Source organism: Alligator mississippiensis, chromosome 2, assembly GCF_030867095.1.
Source record: "Alligator mississippiensis isolate rAllMis1 chromosome 2, rAllMis1, whole genome shotgun sequence".
NCBI lineage: Eukaryota > Metazoa > Chordata > Crocodylia > Alligatoridae > Alligator > Alligator mississippiensis.
Window position 1 is genome coordinate 261,623,962 of NC_081825.1, and position 17,339 is coordinate 261,641,300.

At 45.0% G+C, this 17,339-nt stretch overlaps 1 protein-coding gene across 6 annotated transcripts in view; it reads left to right on the forward strand.

The window, feature by feature from the left end:
• TTLL5 (tubulin tyrosine ligase like 5) overlaps nt 1-17,339 on the forward strand; it is a 178,291-nt gene that overhangs the window by 57,898 nt on the left and 103,054 nt on the right. For all 6 annotated transcript variants that reach the window (XM_019499231.2, XM_019499232.2, XM_019499233.2 and 3 more), the window contains exons 16-24: nt 148-261; nt 746-837; nt 1,035-1,097; nt 2,539-2,577; nt 3,588-3,745; nt 5,314-5,614; nt 11,081-11,201; nt 12,886-13,032; nt 16,326-16,429. In XM_019499231.2, the coding sequence (XP_019354776.1) occupies nt 148-261; nt 746-837; nt 1,035-1,097; nt 2,539-2,577; nt 3,588-3,745; nt 5,314-5,614; nt 11,081-11,201; nt 12,886-13,032; nt 16,326-16,429 (1,139 nt within the window). The remainder of the gene's footprint in view (nt 1-147; nt 262-745; nt 838-1,034; nt 1,098-2,538; nt 2,578-3,587; nt 3,746-5,313; nt 5,615-11,080; nt 11,202-12,885; nt 13,033-16,325; nt 16,430-17,339) is intronic.

Sequence of the window (17,339 nt, forward strand, 5' to 3'; positions counted from 1 at the left end):
GAGCCTAGGAGTGTGAATCCTGGCTGCGATGCCCAGGAGAGTAGTGTGTGCTGAGGATGGAGTTGGAATTTGAATTCTTTCTTTCTTTTTTTTGAGTAAGTGAAGAGAAAGGAAAAGAGTAAAATCTAGATTTTACTGTCTCTACAGCGTATTCGTCCTCTGTCTGCCAGTGATGTTGAGATAAAAAGCCTGATGCCCTCAGGCAGGGAAAAAGTAGGGGGAAAGCAAGGCAGCTCCATGTTGGGTCTGTCCATGGAGGAGGTAAGAGTCCTATTACTCATTTTGTATGCATCTTGGCTGTGGGACAGTATCCGGGAAAGAAGGGAACACAAGTAGCTTAACTTTTCAGAGTAATTTTGGATTAACTGCTGCTGCCGCTGCTGCCATACTTCTGCTGATTTTGGAATCGGCAGTCTGGCCCCAGTGGGACAAATGGAAGTGATTAGGGATACTGCTTAGATTGTTAATTTTCAGTAAAACTGCCAAGAGTGGCACAGTCCCTTGGGGGCTTTTGCTCTTAGCTATAGTAAGTGTATATATACTCACTGAAGAGCAATAAGATGCTTCAGATCTTATATCTAACCAACGTATCTTATTTAACCATCACGTATTTAAGCCAGCTGCCCCCATGACTGCAGGGCTAATGGCAGACATCTTCTAGAAACCAGGCCTTGCCACAAAGGTAATTTTCTAGTGCTAATATCTGTCTGCATTACCTAATTTTTGTTTGTCTTTCTCATCCCAGATAAAAGTTCTGCGTCGAGTGAAGGAAGAGAATGAGCGGAGAGGCGGTTTCATCCGGATATTCCCTTCCTCGTTAACGTGGGACCTTTATGGGTAAGAAGTCTCCAGCAAGTGTCTCCTTGGTGCATTGTGCTGGAGTTATAAGATATTTATCAAGATGAAGTAGGCTATCAGTTTCTTTGTATTAAGGATATATATATTTTATGGATGACTTCCCTCTATTCATGCTATTTTACTTGTTCATTGTGTTTGTCTGAGCTTTAAGTAGTCTTCTGTTTGGGCCTTTCTAGATCCTTCTTGGAGCACAAGACAACAATGAATTATATGCTAGCCACACGGCTCTTTCAGGACAGGTAGGAGACTGTGTGTTAGATTGGGGAGATGCCTTCTGGGAAGGGGCAGAGGAGACTGAAATGGAACAAGGATGATATTTTCTTTCTTCATAGCTGTAACAGCTACATGTTCAGAATACGCCTTCATAGTTTCAATGCTGTGGTCACCTGGCTGTGGTCTATAATGATAGAAATAGGTCTTCATTGCTCCCCCAGTATGCCTATATATGCAGTTACCTCCCCCTCTAAATAGACTCTCCAGGTGTTCCTTCGTATCTGGAGAGGCTCCCCTTTGGATATGTGCAATCCTGACTCCCAAGAGAGAAAGAAGAGGCACAGCATAGTGGGAAAAGGCCCAGGAGTTGGTCACAGAAAGGATGAGGGTGCAGTAAATGGGAATGCCTAAGAGTAAAGAAGGAGACATTGTGGGATACACATATAGTCTTGAAAGCCACACAGCATCCAGACACCACGAGGTGGGTGCTGGAGAGATTCCTTATCCTTCTTGCTTTAAATCAGAATTTCACCATGGTTGTTTTCCTCTTGCAGAACAGGCACTGAAAAGTCCACTTGGACTCTAGTGCTTGTCCTAGTCCTAGCTGTGCAATCCTGCCTTTGTGCTTAGCTCTCGTAGATACAGAAACCCCTGCTGCTGTCAGGACTGCATATAGCATGAAGCTATCCTGTGTTCGGACCTTCCAGAGTTTTTTTTTTTTCTTTTTCTCCCAGGCTTGGGTTCAACAGGAAGCTGACTTAAAGTGAGGGTGGGCAATAGGGACATTGTATTTGGCACTACTTACAGCAGGTGACCCTGTATCTGTAATTTAAGTTTTTTAGCACATGCATTTATGCTTGAAGGAATGGTTTTATGCTCTAGTTCTAAATCATGGGTACTCAATCCCTGGCCTGTGGGCCAGGTCTGGCCCATGGAACTGTCTTTTGGCCCATGTGGCTTCCCAAGGGTCCATAAACTTGGCAGCAGCAGCAGACCAGTGGCCTCGTCCCTGCTGCCAAATTTCTGGACCCAAGGGGAGTCCTGCAAGCTGGATAATGTGGCCCTGCATACCAGATTGCACCAGTTGCCAGCACACTGCTTGATCCAGATAAATGGGCTTGGGTCAGTGCAGGGTTGGGCTGGCACGTGGGATTCAACCCACAGACTGATCCCACATGCTGACCCTTCATGGGATCTGGCCCACCAACCAACTCTGCACCATTCGTCTGGCCTGTGGGGCTGGAGAGTTACTGCTCTAAATGACTAATCCTTCAAATCAAGAAGGAAACAAGGATATATTGAATGAGAGCTGTTTGGTGTCCTTGTGCAGGGCCATTTTCTTCTTTGGGATGAGATTCATAAAGACCTTTGTAGACTTTATCTCAGAGACTTGGAGGTCTTTGAAAACCTTCCAGTTATATAGAACGAATTTGCTATACTACCTCTCTGGTCTTTCTTCTTTTGCAGGAGAAGGATGACAAGAGGTCTATTTACTGGAAGAACCCAGTAAGTGGCTTTTAAATTAAGAATTCCTGTATTGTTAGGACTGTACCATTTACTGTTTACAATTACCTCAGACTTTTCTGGCATCAGCTCACAGGATCCCTGTCATAAACTAGTAACTCCAGTGGGAGGGTTTCTGTGTGAAGAGTTTGACTGACTAACTGAAGTTGCTCACTCCCTTTCTCCTTATCCACCCCCCAACATAACCAGTTCTCTAAAGTGAACACTGTAAACTGAACACCTCCCTAGACTTGGAGAGCTAAATATTGAGGGACAAGATCTTCATTTTTGTTCTCTTGGGCTTGCTGCTGTGAGACTTATAGCATATGAGACGATATTGTTTATTGTTCATGAATGGACTTCATCAGATGAGACAAAGTGGTCCATACTTTTTTTCCTTTGAACAGTAAGTTTTGCAGACTTTGTTTGCCTATACTTCTTCTGTGGTAGATCCCAAAGGCTGAGATATCAAAAGGGAATATCTAGGGTATGTTCCAGTTGCCCTTAGGTACTTTATGTTGGAGCTCTTCATTCTGATACATTTGTTATGTTCCTGTCTTCCCCAAAACTATGAATTTTAGGGTTTTCCTCAGATTGAGGTAGAATTTGCATAAAGTTCCTTCCCATTTGAGTCTGCTAAAATTTGGGGCTTCATGTATGTATGACTTCATATTATAAAAAGCTGTTTGAAAGCTGTGTTTGTGGAAGATGGAATCCAGTTCAGACACTCCAGCTTCACCACATCACTACGTACTCCTCCTCATGGTGCTGCAGGGTCACTTAGAATGTGGAAATATGATTCCTGCTGTGGTGGCTTGGGGAGAGGTTGTCCCATACTGTTTGCAAGTGAAGAAACCCTTCTCTCCAACATTAATGCAGTCCACAAGCAAGGTTAGGCTGAACTTAAATATTTCCCCAGTGTTTCAGGTAAACTGTTCGTTGGAGAGACTAAGATGTAAGCATCTTAGCCTATAATGGGCGACTGAGGCTGCTGTCTATATTGTGCTTCCTAGAGCAGGTCTTAATTGGGGAGTGGATCTGGGGCTAGAAGCCGTGGACTCTAATGCTGAGCTTCATGCTGCCCTTTACGAGAGGAAGCTCCTGTCTCTTGAGGTACGGAAACGCAGGCGACGTCACGGCAAGATGAGAGCAGCACGGGCAAGACCTCCAGGTACGTACAGATGAAGCAATGGGTGGGCAGTAGGGCTGTGTGAAGCTTCGGGTGCTGATTCGATTTGGAGGAGATTTGGCTCGATTGGGTGGCTGAATCTCTGAATCCAAATTGAATCGGGACCAATTAAAAGGTCCAAATTGATTCAAAGCTCTCCGAATCTTTGGAAAAGATTCGGAGAGCTTTGATGATTCAGATAGTCCCCACCTACTGCAGCAGGCAGCTGCAGCTGGGCTTAGAGCTGGTGGGGGTGGGGGGGGGGATGTGCGGCAGTGGGAGGAGTGGGGATGGGGTCATGGGGGGACACCTGTCAGCTCCCATCCCCTACCTGCTCCCCCAGCCCCTGCTATGGCTGCCCCGCCCATCCCAGCTCCTGGTGCTTTAAAAAAAAGCCCCACTTGTCAGGTGCTGCCGGGTAGGGGGTGATTCCTGCTGCCCCCCACTGCCCCATGCCATGTGGTGGGATCTCCCATGAGCCCCCGACACCCCCCCCCCCTCGCTCCCCCCATGGCTGCCCTGCCGGGCCCAGCTCCAGCCCTTTAAGAAAAAAAACTGAGAAAAACCTCAAGCTCAGGGCTTCAGAAGGCTCATACAGAGGCCCCCACATGGCGTGGGGTAGCGAGTGGGGGGGTTGCCCCCCTGCCCGGCTGGAATGGTGAGTCCAGGGCTTTTTGGTTTTTTTCTTACAGGGCCAGAGAGAGGGTGGGTGGGGCAGCCATGGGGGGTTCTGGGAGGGTGGAGGGGGCTTGTGTAGAGCCCCCCACACAGTGAGGGGCAGTACCCGCTGAGTCGGGGCTTTTTTTTCAAAGTGCTGGGAGCTGGGCTGGGAGAGTGGGCGGGGGATGGGCCTGTGTGATTTGGAGATTCAGAGATTTGGCAGGAGTTGAATCTCCTAATCAGATTTGGCTGAATCGATTCGGGACAGTGATTTGAATCTCCGGATTGAATCACTGTCCCCAGAATCAGCCGAATCGGAAGCAAATACTAGCTGCTTCGCACAGGCCTAGTGTGCAGGTAGTTAAAGACAAGCTAGCAAAGAACCTGTGGTGTTGCAATCCCAGATGGGCAAGCTGCAAGAGCTCTAATGCAGGTATGTAGATGCTTTTGGCCCTGGGGTTCCAGCTTATAAAGGGGAGAGACTCTGTAATCAAAGTTAATGGTTTTTATTCCATCCAAATTCTGAACTGCCTTACCATTCATATGCCTGCCACTACATCCCCTTTGTATTACAACTTCAAGTACTGTGGTTGTTATGATGATCAACATCCTCTAAAGATTCAGTCTCAAATTTCATTCTCTGTTTGCTTCTTCCATTATAAGTAAGGATACTAGCCTTTGCTTACCTCTTGGTGTTGAAAGGGAGGGTTTATAAGTTGTTGTTTTGATCCTCAAATGGATGATCTGGTGAAGAGGGAAGCCCAAGGACTGTATGTCCTACATGGTGCTCTTCAACTTCCGGGAGCAAAATCTTTGGAAGTAATCAAAAGGGTCGTATATTACAGAAAATACTTTCCTCCTACCTCCCAACACCTTTTTCATCAACTCAGGTGGTTTCTTCCCCACTTTAGGGACTTCCAAACCGACAAAGCTGCTGCCTAAGTCTGATACAGAAAGTGAAGAGGAGGAAGAGGCAGATGAAGTTGAAGAACTAGAGGTAACTCAGAATGAAGCTGCTGGCTCTCGTATGGACATGCAGATAAATTCTAAGCCAAAGTTATCTGAGTTGATGGAAGCTGCTTGCCGAGAAAAATTGCTGAAGGAGCCTGGACAGGAAGTTGGAGGGTGCGAAGGAGAAATGCTTCTCCAAAAAGTAGAGCCAGAACCTCGATTTAACTTGCTAAAGATTCTGCAGGAGAATGGCAATTTAAGGTAAGAGTCTTTAGGTGGGTTTATCCTAAAACACTTTATCAGCTAGTGTAGGGACTACTTGGGGGCTGCAGTCAGAGTTATCCATTATGTACATGTGCGGGGGGAGGTGGGAGAGCCTACAACAGATGTACCCAACTGCAGGCTGTGTTGGCATAAAATGGAGTCAGTTATAGGGACCCTCATGTTACTAGTCCTAGAATGCCTGACCCTTTGGATTGCTACTTGGATATTTCCTTGGACCAGTGGAAAGCATTGGGTACTAGGAGCTGTTATCTTTGTCTGGGGGGCACCTGGAATCCCCCTGCAGCTGATCAGTGAGCCAGGGGGGCGCAGGGTGGGGTCCCCCGCACACTCAGCGGCAGACCCAGAAGCGGACCGGAAGTACTTCCGGCCCATGTCCAGGTTCGCCACTGAGCATGCGGGAGGGCACCCCTGCACTTCTGTGGGATGCTCCATCTGCCACATCATCTCAGCATTCACAAGCTGCACCTGGTACCTTGAGTTAAGTAGAAAAAACATTTAAAGCTGTGCCTGTGGCCGAATCACGGATTCCCTGAATCGGCATTGAATCTTCAGTTTCGGATTTGGTCAGATCAAATCGGGACAGTGATCCGAATCAACAAATTGAATCACTGTCCCTGATTCGAGCTGAATCCAAATTGAATATGGCACTAAGCTAGCCAAAAAGGCTGAAACTGGAACACCCCAGTGTTGCCCACCTCACTGTCATAAATGAGCTTACTTGTTCTTGTGTTTCTGTTCTCGAGCAGGAATTTTTTTTTTTTGGTAACCCTACTAATAGCTACTGAAATGTGGATTACCATGGCCTTAGAGCAAACATAAGGGATTTGAGGGTTATGGGAGGTTGGAAAGTCTGATTGCCCACTGTTGGGAGGGATGGGGTAAAGCATGATTATGTACAAAAGTGTAGAGTGGGAGGACATAGTTGAGGAACCCTCCAATCTAGAGCCTACTAGATAGGAAGATAATCATTCTCTTTGGGGAGAGAGAATACTAGCTTGTTAAAGAGGCAGATTATAAAAGAAAGGCAGATGGTATATGTATCTCTCTGGTAGATGGAGCATTGGGAAGTAGTACACAGATAGAGGTGTTTGTACATCATCTGGATAGAAGGCGCTTCCATAGTTTATCAAGCCTAACGTAAAACCATTCAAGTTTATAGAAGATACAAGACTCTGGTGGCCCCTGTGAGACCTGTTTTTTCCCTAGCTTAGTTGAGGTTGGGAGGCCATGAGGAAGCTTCAAGAGGAGTTTGTATTGCTCTCTTATCTTGGTCTGGCTGAGGTGAGAGCTGCTGTGATGTCCATATGGAGAAGATTTGGAAACAGGTTTCCAAAGTAGACATCCTGATATTGATCTCCTACACTTGCACATAGGACCAGATCTTGCTAAAAATGTAGGCTTCTGTTTGGGGCTCCTGGCAGAGTACTACTCGGCACCCAGACCTGTTGGGATTCCCCTGCAGCTTCCCCAGCAGTCAAGGAACTCCACAGAGAACATAAGCTGTGCAGTGATCTCATGTGTAAAGATTGTGCTGGGCTCAGCCCTGTCTGATCTGTCACTGATGAAAGTTTGGTTGCCAGGTCAGGAGGCTGAAGAGCTGCAGTCATGAAAAATTCATCTGAAAGAAACCAGACCTGCCTTAGGCCTGGCTAAACAGTTTCTCTTCTCACCCCTAAATTTCATCAGCAGTATTTGTTGAGAGGGGTGACAGTTATTGGAGTCCCCTCAATGTGCCATCAACAGTAAAAGAATCTGTTTGCCCCCACTTTTGAACCTGTACTGAATCCTTTCTCCTTTTGGGCCCCAAACTCAGTGTACAGCTGGCAAGAGTCAATTAAATGTTTTGTTCCCATGATGCACTGTGAAGGATCTGCTCTCATTGTCTGTCTGTGATGGCAGCAAAGTGTCCTTCTAATTGGGTTAGCCCTACGTAAGGGAAAAGATGGAACTGCTGACTGGAAACTAGAACAGAGAGCTCTGAAGAACCACAAGGTCGTTCTGTGTTCTAAGTTCACTGCAGGGTAAGAAGGTAGCCAGAGACTTTTACCAGAACCTGTAAGATAAACCCAAGAGAGGGAGGGTCAGTCAGAGCCCACCGTTAGCTTTTATCTGTATAGATTCTCCTTGGCTCTGCCTGAGGCCTTCAGAAATGAGGAAAACTAATGATTTAAGCAAAGGCATAAATCTGGACAGGGCATTCGTTTTTATTTCAATGGCCATCTTGTATCAGATTTAGACTGATACAATGGTTTGTGTTAGCCCCACTATTTTGTGTGATTTCCATAGCACTTTTCCAGCACATACAGTAAGGGGGACCAAGCTCCTGAGTCCAGGAACTTGAAAAAGGACCTGCTGGGAGCAGGTAGTTAGTGAGTTACTGCAGTTCTGATAGCCATGTAAGTACCTAGAAAGAGCCAGAGATCAGGTGATGGGAAAAATGGTTTAGATACTAAAGAGTCAGTTTTGGGACTGATCTTTAATATTTTTATGAATGGTCTTGGCACAAAATGTAGGTTTGTAATTGAATTTTTGGTGATACACAGTTGGGAGGCAACGTCAGTACCAAGGACAGTCAGAGAAAGAATTGGATGACCTTGAGAACTGGAGCAATAGAAATAAAATGAAATTAAACAGTATGGAATCCAAAATTGTACATTTAAGGACTAATTTCTATGATAAGCTGGGATTGACCTCATCAGATGGAAATAACAGAAGGAGAAAGACTTGGATGTACTAGCCAGTTGAGGATGACTGTGGACCACCAGGGTGTGTGCAGCTGTGAAAACAGCAAATGCAATTATAGAATGTATCAAGAGAGGTATTGCCAGTAGAGATAGGGGAATATTAATGGATAAAGCTCTGTTAAATCTTCATCTGGGATTCTCTGTATAATTCTGGTCCACCCTAGTCAAGAAAGATTAACTCAGATGGAGAAGGATCTTTATGGGAGCTGGGAGACTATTATTAAGAGTGTGTTGTTTAACCTAGTAAAATGAAGGAGATATGATTGCTTTCTACATATACATCAGGAGGGCTAAACACCAGGGAAAGAGTTCTTTAAGCTGTTGGAAAATATTGGCAATTTAACAAATGAGTATAAATTAGCCACAAATAAATTTACCTTGGGAATCTAAAGAAGGTTCCTAACTGTTAAAGCAACAATGTTCTGGAGCAGCCTTCCAATGGGAGTAGGGTGAGGGTGGAGGAACTAACTTGTTTCAAGATGGAGCTTGATTGGCTTAATGGAACTATTTATATGATATGGTTTCCTGCAAGAGCAAGGGACTGGACTCAGTAATGTGGGAGGTCCTTTCCAGTCTTGTGTTCCTAAGAAAAGGAGGGGAAGGACTGTGCCTGGTTCATTTGGGGACAGCTTATTCTGTGTGTGGGGACAAGAGGTACGAAGTGTAGCATGAGTGGGAAGTAGGGATATCTGGGGAGAGGATGACACTCAGGAAAGAACCAACATGAGGTTGGAGAATGGATGAAATCTGGGCTAAAAATGAGTGCAATGAATATAGCCTCAGACAGTTGTCTGTCCTCCAACATGTGCATTCATTAACACACTTGCCATTGTACAGGGGTGGGAATGAAACAGCATATTCCTCCTAAATCCTGTGCCAGTCTGATCTCCTTGACTCAGCCACTGCTTCTCTATATATTCATACACCTGCATGGCATGGTTTGTTGAAAGTTCTTCCTTCTCCCCTTGAACAGTGCCTTGCTTAGTGGAGCCTGAGCTGTAACCCTGGGCCAGCTGAGGAAGAGCTCACTTTTGGAAATGTAGTTCCTTCATTTGTTTCTCAGAGGTTTCCTATGAGACACCCGGGATCCTCTCTTCCATCTTGTGGGATTTGCATAGCTTCCTTTACAGCTAGAGTCGTTCAATTTAGTATATGGTCTGGTGTGCATAATGCTTCTGAAAAGACAGGCAAAGGGAGCCAAAGAGTGGGCCAGGATTATTTTGGTTCAGCTGGTACTTACTGGCATATGGTTGATCACCTGAGTGTGCAGCTGCTCAGGTTGTGGAAAAGGGAAGGAGAACATCCTGTTCCCAGAGGTTGTCCTTGCTCAGAGAGCATATGGTGATCCTTCTAGTGCAGGGGTGGGCAATTATTTTGACTGGTGGGCCACTTAACCAGTTTTGGGGAGCAGTTGAGGGTCACATGCACACAAACTTTCAGAAGATATAATTTTAACAAATTATAGAGAAAAAATTGTATACTAAAAATCACACATCTACTGTAGCATATTTTAATTTTATTTCAAAAAATAATTTTTGTCCTGATTTGTGTGTGAGGGGTGTGTATAGAGGTGATTGCATAGTAACTCAAAACAGTCTCACTCTTGTATATTGTGTTTGCGGGGGGAGGGGTACTACCTGCATACTAGGTCCCAGGAGCTGGCTGGGGGTTGGTGGGGAGAAGGGTGCATGTGCAACAGAGCTTGCCCAGATGGTACAGTGCAGGTGTGGTCCATCTCCCACCCAGACTGGCGTTCTATCCACTGCCCTGGCCCCTCCTGGTGCATCTGTAGCTACTTGGGTACTGCTTGCTACTCCCTGCCTCTAGCAGCAGCTCCACCTCCTCCTCCTGTCCCAGCTGTGCCACTCCAGGCAGCAGGTAGCACAGGAAAGGGTGGTGGCCATGGGGATCTGTGCCAGGCACCACACGCCCAGCCAGGTGCGAGGGACGCTGCAGCTGCGCGGCTCCTGCCTCCAGCTCGTGGCTGCTCATTGCACCAGGCGGGTGGATTGGATGGAAGGTAGATGGGAGCTGCAACCCCTTACACTGGGGCAGGTGCTGCCCGGCTGCAACTTCCCCCTACTTGGCTGGGCATGTGGTGCTTGGTATGCATCCCCACAGCTGCTGCCCTTCCCTGTGTTACCTGTTGCCTGAAGCAGTGCAGCAAGGGTAGGAGGAGCAGGAGCTGCTGGATGTGTACCCAAGCAGTACCCAAGTAGCTGCAGCCACAATGGGAATAGTCCTACTTGGGAGGCTGTGTGCGCTGGCTGGGGCCAGAGCCAGTGCGGGCTGCCCTGGGCAGGAGCAGGCAGGGCTGAGTACCATGGGGGCAGCAGTAGGCCAGATGCAATCAATAGTTGGGTAGCCACCGGTGTGGGTTGAACGTGGCCTGTGAACCATATTTTGGCCACTCCTGCTGTAGTGTCTTCTGGAACCCCTGCCCTATCCTGATGGAATGAAAGTCTGTTGAGAAGAACTGAGGGGTAAAGAAATAGTCCTTCCCTTTACCACTTTTCTCCTTAGCCACACATGGAGTGCATTGGCAATTGTCAGGGGTATTGGCATTGCAAATGGCAACATTTTATATCTTCCATGTTTCAGGGCATTGTCAGGCTCTTAGGGAGTAGGACTAGGTGTTGTCAGTTTACTCTCTAGTGCTGTTTAGCTGACTGCTGTTTGTGCCTCTTGGCTTCCACAGCAAGGTGCAGGCTCGCAGGGCTTTCTCTGCCTACCTGCAGCGTGTTCAGTTGCGCCTGATGAAAGAATCTGGGGGCTGTATCCAGAGTGCTGCCTGGGCTGCCAAGGAGGATGAGCAAATGGTAAGGAGTTTTACTTTGGGCCACAGAAGTCTAGCTGGAAAACTGCTCTGGGGGTCCTGAGGCTGGTCCCTAACCTTGGGAAGAGCAAGAAAAAAAAACCTCCTGGTTTTTGAGGTTACACTCATGTCTCCTCCACCCAGCTGGTGCTGGGTTCTTAGTATATGAAGCTGCTAAAAGAGTTGACTGATGATCTTTCTGAGTGAGATCTAGCACAGACAGCTCTCAGTGAATTGGGTATGGCTGACTTTCCATGCAGTTCATACCCTGCCTCTGTTGCCTCCTCCCTACATATCTCAATCATGGATGTACCTGTGTTTGAGCTGCTATCAACTGGCAGGATTTTCTCTGAGGTGTTCTGCCAATGCCTAGATTCTCTTGTTGAATCACAAAGGGCCAAGCATCTTCCCATAGAAACAGAATATTTATCCACTCAAATTTCATAGGCACCTGACTTAGCCCTCTTCCACCCACCTTTTGCAAGTAACTGGACCTCATGGCATCTTCCCATTTCTCTAAATAGAGAGAAAAAAACAGACCAGAATCCCTGAGAGAGGGTGTTTCTCTAATGCAGCTGTTTAAGGGGAATACATCTTAACTTCCTCAGGCTGTAAAATGAAATCTTCCCTTCTTCCCTTCCTACATTTTAAGGAGCTCAGTCTGCTACTTTCCCTCCCTACGACACTCCAGAAAGATGCAGGATACTGGGTGTTCTGCAAGTCCAAATGGATTCTCCTTTATACCAGACTGTGGGGAAACAGCCAGTGTAGCTCAGAGATAAAACTGTGTGTCGGGAATAATCAATTGGCTCAGTGGAAAATGTTACCCCTGCTCTTTCCAAGCGGAAAATTAAAACAGGCTTTTTGAGAGTAATGTTGTCTGCTGTCCTGTGAAAAAAATAATGTTTAAAATAACGGATCAAACCAGCCTAGTGTAATGGAAGTGAGAGTCGAGCTGTGTAATCCAATTCTTGGCTGTGAGGCAGCTCATTTATGCACTAGCAGGGGCACTTAACTGAAAGCAGATCTGGAGATGAGATAAAGATTTCAGATCACCCTTGGGAGGTGTTTCCCTTGAGGCCTGGCTTGCCGTTTGCCTTCCCCACAAATTAAATATGGTGAGAGGTGGAGGGGATGTGGCAGAGATGGGAGTATCTGGCCAGAGACGGTACAGGGAATGTGATGATGTGTCTCACCAGTAGTGGAATGGGGTCTCCCACCATGGTAATGAATGAACCCCAAGGTCCTCCTCCCAATTGAGGCAGTCAGGTGTGTATGTTAAGGCATTTCATCATTAGACTTCTCCTACATGATTATTTTGACAGTGCTCCGCATAAAATGTTTTTCTCAATAGGTACCTTCCATTATTAATGTTAAATGATTTTTCTGCATCCCTTCCTCTGCCAGTTTCGCCTCAGACAACTATTTCCAAAATATTTCCCTTCCTGTCCTGCTGCAGGGAGTGAAACACAATCCTTCTCCCTTTTAGCTTTGGATATTTGTGGAGTTAGGTGAAAAAGCACTCTCTCTCTTTTCTGAGATGTACTCTTACCTGTCACTTGTCACTTGCATCTGCAGAATAATATAGCTATCTCTACTAATAATGGGCTGGTCTAGCAACCCTCTGTCCTACATCTTGTACCCTTGCTCACCTAGATTTCTCTATTGACTCTCTCCCTTGGTGACAGGAGCTGGTGGTACGCTTTTTGAAGCGAGCAGCCAGCAATCTTCAGCAGTCCATGAGGATGCTACTCCCAAGTCGGCATCTGGCACTGAATGACCGTAGGCGCATTCTGGCTCACCAGCTGGGGGAGTTCATTATCTGTTATAACAAGGTGAGTGGTTTTTATTTGTGTTCTTCGGTCTTTGGTAGAGAAGCCCGTTCAGCAGAAGACTAAGGTGTTTGGACCAGATCAGTAATAAAGTTTTGTTACTACTGCTGCTAGTGCTGGTTCTTTTCAGTATTCTGAGTGCAGGATGGAATGCCTAACCCCACAGTGCAGTACTGACCAACTTCACCATGCCCCAGTAGTAGTAGTCTCCCTGGATTTGGTAACCATTGAATATTACAGGCCAATGCATTCCATATGGGCCTCCCAGATACTGGCAGTTGCCTATCCAATTATTTTTGGATTTCTGAAACTTGTAAACTGTTCAAAATGCTTATGCTGACATTTGGCTTTTATATATAACTTGTGTGCAGTTACTGTGAAGTAGGTAACTCCAGTACTGTTCTTGACTGAGTTTCAGGCTCCTTCCTCTGAAGTATTTGATATCAGCCATATCCTAGACAGGATTACAATATAAGCAGCCTGTTGGTCTAATCTAGTGTGAAAATTCTTAGTTCTGTTTGTGGTTGCCTGTTCAGCCATGGATATTGGCAGTATCCAATTATTAGCTAGACAGCACTGTGCTTGCAGGTGCATATGCAGCATGTCAGTTAGGCATTCAGAGACGCATCTGGTTTCTCAAAATGCTGGCCTACGAAATGAGGTTAAAAACACTGATAAAATGAAAACAATATAGATGGTTATATATTAAATAAACTTCTGTAGATGTTGATAAAAAGATGTTTAATTGATGTTTGTAGGGGCCTCAGCCTCTAGTCTCTTGTAGCTCTTCTGTTCTTTCTCCCAGTTTGTCATGCTCCTGCATAATTCAGCCATGTAACAAATAATGTGCAACATGCATATTTGCCCTTAGTTTACTATATTAAAAAGCTATAAACCATGAACTGGACTGGATTTCTTCATGGTCTCTGGCAAGAATGAGTTAAGTCTTGCATTAAACTGATACTTTTCACTTCTGCAGATACAGCAATTGCCATTCTCAGTGCTGTGTTTTTTGCTGATACATATTTTGGAATAAAAGTTTACTTCCTCTTTTTGGGATCCCCCTCAGCCCATTTCTCTGATAGAATCTCCACTGTCTGCTACTTACACTGTTTTTGTAGCCCTCCTAGTTCCCACTGACTAAGGACATCCATTTTAAGCTGACATCTGGTAACTTGGTTTGTTGGAGCAGAAAAGTTTGCCAGCAAAGTTGAATGTGATCCAGATCCATTCCTGGGAGTGCCATGTGTGCCTACTGCTCTCTGAATTACTGTTAGGAGTAACCACAAAACACCCGGGCAGCTTCATGGCAAGTGAAAAACACAGCTGCTTTGTATATAATTTCCACTCAGATTCTAGTCAAACCCCAGGATTTTCTGCTAACCTTTAAGTGAATTCACAAAATAAAGCTGTATAACTGGTAATAAATCAGTTCAGAAACACATTTTCTTCTTTGGAGGTAGAGAGATCAAATCACTTGGGTTTGAGACCATAAGCTTTTTAAGCTGTTGAGAGTCTCCCTGGCTACAGGCTTTTTCATATTTGAACCCAGTATATAGTTCTCTTTCACTAACTGTGGTGACTGCAGCTATGGCAGGAGATCCTTGCTACTGTTATGTACTTACTACTGCACTGTAGAAGAAAGCTCCTGCCTTGAGCAAACTGAGTAAAATAAATTGCATGCGAGTGAGACTTCCCACTGAGGTGATGAAGATCGGAAACATGTCCTATTTCTGGAGGGTGGTTTTTTTCGCCTCCCCTGTCCTCTCCTTTTGAGAGTTGCTATTCTTGAATTATCTTTAACAAAATGTATACAGTTCTTTTGACTTGGTGCCCACTGTTACTCCCATGTTCACCAGCTAAGTGGAACCTAGGCCTAGTCTAAGCAGTACTGGAATCATTATTTTATTCAGGGATGTGATTTTTTTTTTTAAATTTAAGTATTATATCAGTATAGTCCCAGTGTTACCAAAGTTATACTGGTATAAAGGTATGTATTCCTCTTTTCATGTAGGAATGAAGTGCATTATGAGCATTTTTATAGAGATGTAACCAGATACATGGTGCAGGGTTATACTGGTTTAACTAAATGAGTATAACTAATGCAGTATAACTTCCCCAGGTAGACAAGGCTTCAGTAGTGCAGTGCAAGTCAGGAGGCAAGTCTGGATGGAAGTTCTCAGAGTGAGGTTAGAAGGCTGCCTGTAGACTTATCTGACTGATCCCCTCCAATACCATGTTATGGTTGCCCTTGCGCTAAATACACTTCTGTTGGAACAAATAGCTGGGCCAAAAACTGTTAAGAGGAGACCTCCACTAGGGACAGGAACAGCAAAGTAGAAAAGGGTCTCTGAGACTGTAAAGGGTATGTCCACCTTTTCATAGTCTCTCACAGGGGGGGTGTTCATACCAATGATACACATTTATCAAGACTAGAGTGCTACTTGGTATGTTGCTTCTAACAGGGTAAGTAAAATAGAGGACCATGGACCTTAGCACATGTACAATAGTCTCTTTCTGGAGCTCCCTGCAGTTACAGGTTCTGCAGTTCATCAGAACCACATGCACATAGTGCAGTGGTTCTCAACCTTTTAGACTGAAAGTGCCCCAAAATAAACTTGAGGCATCCCTCACTAGACTTGAGACATCCCTTAAAATGTCACCTCTTAGTTTTCACTCCATTTTTAACTATAGAAAGATAAGAGAGTGGTTCTTCTGTTGCAAAGAACTCAGGAAGACCATTACAGGTCAGAATGTTTTAACACTGGATTCCAATTTCAGTCTCTGGGTTCATCTTGTGAATCATGTTTGCATATCTAACAGTGTTAACATTGCATGGCACACTGGCACCCTTGAAAGGATTTCAAGACACCCCAGGATGTTACAGCACCCTCATTGAGAATCACTGACATAGTGAAATGCACTACTAGTTTGATCCCATTGAATTGGGCACCTCTTTTTTTATTCTAGATCAGAAGCTTTAAACTCACCCTGCCCCCCAGGCTTATGTGGGTGAGTGGTAGTGGAAGGGTTAAGTTCCCCCCACCCCCACTGATTTAGTGTGCCTTGGATTTAGAAAGCCAGGCCTACCCCTACTTGCCCCACCTCCAAATTCCTAGTCTTTTGGCCCATATGACACAGCTTCATGGGCCAGATCTTCCCTGCAGGCCCCAGGTTTGATACTCCTATAAAGTTGCTTTGTAATCCTTTCTCTGGGCAGTGCTAGAACTGTTCTAGGACTTGGAAAAATTGCAGAGAGAGGAAGAGTGTCAGGCTACTAATGTGCTTATTTGCAGGAAACTGATCAGATGATTCGGAAGAAATCAAAAAAAAAACAGGAAGAAGAGGAGGAGGAGGGTGTGAATGCTGAAGGTTTTCAGGACTTTGTTACCAGAGCAAGGTAGGAATGGTCTTAATCCCTTGTAATAAAGGACCAGACTACAGCCTTTCTGCTTTTAACCTTGTTCTCTTCCTGCTTCAGTCTCCATCTTTTGTTGTGGCATCTGTATCTGGTACATGAAGGATGTCAGATGGGTATTTTTTGCTGTTAATTGGACCCAAGGGGTATTATAGGCCTCATCCAGACCTTTGTGAATGTCCAGTTGATGTCTGTAATCTGTAATGATCCCTTCTGTCACACTGGAGTTAAGTACAGTTGCATCTTGGAACAAGAACAAGGCTAGGGCACTTACTGAGATTGCTTTGAACTTCTGTGGTTAAGTTGCTGTTGTTTCAAATTCCTTTGCCCAGAAGCACACTGCAGGCACATTTCTATCTTCTCACTTCAGTTACCATTTAGGACTTTGACTCCTGAGGTATAGAAGATGTTCATGCTGCTTACCATTACGTTAGTACTGTTTCTTTCTCTTCCTCATAAAGCAGTTCATTGTGAACTATTACTTTTACATTAAAGGACCAGCGTCCTTAAGGTTTGTATATCTCAGTTTTGATCTGTATTAAGCTAGCTAGAGAACGGTAGGAGATGGTGGTAGTGCAAATAAAGTGAACCTTACAACGTTACTGGGGTTGTATCAAAAATAAAATATGTTCCTATAGCCAGTGTGTTAGTCAGCTAGTGAGTGTGAGCTACTTTTCCAAGAAACTTTTCCTCTCAGTTCCTTTAAACAAGTTTTTATACTATTTTATTTTCATTGTTCTTTATTTCTTTGTTTTAGGGAGATTTCAGTGATAGTGAAAAATGTGCAGTTATGGGAGACTTCAATTTCACTGGTACAATGACTATTTCATAGACAACTCATCTAGAAATATGCACCCTACTATTACCTGTCCTAATAGGAGGCATCATTACC